The following is a 3737-nucleotide window of genomic DNA, read 5'->3' on the forward strand; positions in this document are numbered from 1 at the left end:
AAAATTTATACTTTTTCTTGATCGAATTATGCCACTTTGAAGCTAAATCTGCATTTCTTTCAACGAATATTGAAATTCGGCGAAAAATCATTGCAAAAATTTTTTATTTCCTCAATTCTACAGAATTAAATTTAAAGACAGTCAAGAATATGTTAAAGTACGAACTTCGCTTCAAAATGCTTCAAAATGCTTTTTTAATTTTTGGCAAGCCAATATTCTTACGATGCTAATCCTACAGCTCTGATCGCAGAAGATTATTATGCATGAACCTCCAGATTCATGCGCAATAATCTTCTGCACAGATATCAACGCAAAATGATAATTAAGGTCGGTATTCATAGTTTCAATTCTTATATTCAAAATCGTCTTAAGTATAGTCTTAAGAAATTACGAACCAATCACAGGGTCATATTAGTGTCTTAACCTAGCAAACGAGAATGGATTGAAATGAATTGAAATGGATTCAGATTTTCAGAAATATTGATTCAAGAATGTTAAAATGAATGCTTTTTAATCCTGAATACATTTTTATTTATTTATAAAAATTGCATGGAGCATATCTCTTTCAATCTAAAAATAATATTAGCTTTTTCTGTGCATTGTGAATACTGTTCAATTCAAAATTTTGAATAGGAAATGCAGTTTTTCAATCCAATTGCATCTAATTGAATGTAATTAAATCCAAAAAAGTATTCGTTATTTAAAATACAAATTTCGATAGAAAAAAATTTCAATTTATTTTAATCCATTCTCGTTTACTGGGAAGACATTACTTGAGACAATCTTGAAATAAGAATGGCATTCACAGGTATTCACAGTCCGTTATTATTTTAAGACTGCCTTAAGTAATGTCTTAAGACGCTAATAAGGTCCTCTGATTGATTCGTAACTTCTTAAGACTGTACTTCAGACGGTCTTAAATATAAGATTCGACTATAGGGCCAGTTTCGCCAACACCAGTTTATCCGCCGATTAACTTTAAGTATTGCCAACTGTTAAACTAAAAAACTCATCATCTCTAATCTAATTTCGAAAGTACGTATTTGTAAAAAATAGTCAAATATATTTACATTTCACTGTTTTATTATTTCTACACAACACTTTTTCTTTACTATTACCAACAAGAATAAGTTAGAAAGATAGATTTTTAAGTCTTGCTGTTAGCTATTCTGGTGACGAAGTTAATCAACGGATAAACTTAATTGGCATTGGTGAAACTGGCCCTGAATTCTGGCCTAAGGGGTACATTCATACAAACTTGCATAGCCGCATAAACATATGCGTAAAGCAAATTATCCAATCACATTTTACATACGTTTTTATAGGAAAAATACGATTGGATAATTTTCTTTATGTATATACGTTTATGCGGCTATGCAAGTTGTATGGATATAGTCTAATGGGCTTTCTACAATAAGCTATTAGTCATAAATCAGAAGTTAGAAGCTGGAAATTGACCAATCACAGTCGTCAATTTCCAACTTCTAACTTCTGATTTATAACTAATGACTTATTGTAGAATGGCCATAAAGCGAAGAGCAGAGACTCTAGATAACGCATAAACACATAAGGCATAAGAAATTGAACCAATCAGAATTCTTTATTTTATAAAAAGGAAGGAAAGGAAGGACTTTGATTAGTATATTTTCTTATATATTACGTGTTATGAGTTATACAACAATAATCTGTGCTCCTTATAGCCATTCTACAATAAGCCATTAGTCATAAATCAGAAGTTAGAAGTTGGAAATTGACAACTATGATCGGTCAATTTTCAGCTTCTAACTTTTAATTTATGACTAATGGCTTATTATAGAATGCGTATTACTTAAAAGAAGTTATGTTCTGATATATACTGTCCTACCATGTAATAATAAAAATTTATATTTATATAGTGTAAACTACAAGAGATTCCATTATTAGTATATCTCATACATTAAATTCAATTTCAGCAAAATTATTAAATTAAACATATCACTGTGCGATATGCTCGACACTGCTATGTAAAGGCAGCTTAAAGTACCTTAACGTCCATGTAAAGGCGCCTTAACACTCTATTCGCATTTCTATTTCGCACTTGCCGTTAGTAATCAATGCTGCGATTGGCTGCGATGAAAAGGAAGACGGCGCGCATGCGCGAGAGGAGTAGCGCGCGAGAGAGACAACGTGAGTTTTGGCGATTTTAACGAAAAAAGTAGTGGCCGTGGTGGGGTGGATAACACACGGGATATACATGGAGGGAAAGAGGGGGGCCAACAAATCGTGGCTGGTGTTCAGTGTTCTGTGCCGTTGGTCGTCCTGTCGATGATCCTCGTCGGCGCCGTTGATTTTTACGCTTGTTACGGAAGGTAATTGTTTCGTGGTAACGGGCGAGCGTGAGTGACGTTTCATGTTGAACACGAGGGTGGTGCGGAGGATCTCGCGGCTGTCGCCTGCGTGATAGCATTTTAAATGATCGGCGACGGGACGGACGAGTGTCGTTGCACGTCGAAGACGGGAGGACACGCTCGGCAAGATTTGCGCGTACAAAGGGGAGAGAAGAGAGGGCCGATGTTGTAACGTACGGGGCCAAGATGGAAGAGCGTAGCGTCCACAGCAGTATCGGCGATATAAATAGTGCGGAGGCGACCAAAAGTAAGCGCGAATCTGTCAACGTTAAATCATCCACGGCGCCGTCAAGCGGACGGGAGAGGACGGTGACGTCGTTGCGCGATCGACGGGTCTCGCCGCTTCTGCTGAAAATCCTTAAGTCCTTAATTCCTGAGCGATTTTGAATTTTTCGCACTCGAGGATCCGATCTCACGAATCGACAATGATCTCGCATTTTTCACGGGAAATCGTCCCCGGTCGTGTAAACGTGAAAACGGAAGCCTGCAAAGAGACCCCTGTATACACACAGTTATAACGAACCGATCCGTTTTCTTTACTTTCAAACTTTACGAAATTTATGACTCGGCATGATCAATCAATGTCATTGTATTCTTTCGGATCTTTCTGGATTACCGCTTTAAAAAAAAAAAATAGAAGGAAAATGAGAGAAAATTTCTTTTTGTAGCTCACGTCCGTTAGTCTTACAAGCTCGGCCTTGAATTGTCCAAAATTATATTGGAGACATGACGTCTCTCTCCGTGACGAATGTCCTTTACAAAACTCCTTGAAAATTACAATGCTGTTTCTCCCAGTAATTCGTGATTCGCTCGTTTCTGTCTCCGTCTGTTATCTCCCTCTCTCGTTCTGTTGTTCTCTCCTCGCTCTTGCTCCCTCTATCTTTTTCCCTCTCTTTCTATCCTTCGTGCTTTTCGCGAGTTAATTATCTTACGCCGGGCACGTGAATGGTGCGTACAGATGTATACATGTATACGCGACTTCCCGTTGCCTATGATACGAGATTAGAGCTTGTGTACTTTGTATAACAATGTTTGAACTTTACAGGCACGCTGACACGACTAAAAATAGTATTTTCTAACAAATCTATTCAAATTTCTAGCTTGTTGAAGTCTAAGGCGGTAGTGATTTATTGGTGAACGAAAATTTCATATTTATTCATGTGCGTATATGTAATGTACATGCACATATATAAATAAAAAATTTTTACTCACCGAGAAACAACTTATTACCATCCTTAATTATCTCGTATATACCCTTCATCTAACAATAATATTATTTTGTAATTATGTTATGATATTATATATAATAATGTTTAAATATATAATATAATATATTAATATTATATTAAT

General features: G+C 36.2%; 1 protein-coding gene across 4 annotated transcripts in view; it reads left to right on the forward strand.

Annotated features, from left to right (window-relative positions):
* The first annotated feature begins 2214 nt into the window (after positions 1 to 2214).
* Positions 2215 to 3737, forward strand: part of LOC108750810 (protein ECT2) — a 12959-nt gene continuing 11436 nt past the window's right edge. For all 4 annotated transcript variants that reach the window (XM_018490579.1, XM_018490580.1, XM_018490581.1 and 1 more), the window contains exon 1: positions 2215 to 2634. In XM_018490579.1, coding sequence (XP_018346081.1) covers positions 2574 to 2634 — 61 coding nt within the window. In that variant the 5' untranslated portion in view covers positions 2215 to 2573. The remainder of the gene's footprint in view (positions 2635 to 3737) is intronic.

Source organism: Trachymyrmex septentrionalis, unplaced genomic scaffold, assembly GCF_001594115.1.
Source record: "Trachymyrmex septentrionalis isolate Tsep2-gDNA-1 unplaced genomic scaffold, Tsep1.0 scaffold37, whole genome shotgun sequence".
Lineage (NCBI taxonomy): Eukaryota > Metazoa > Arthropoda > Insecta > Hymenoptera > Formicidae > Trachymyrmex > Trachymyrmex septentrionalis.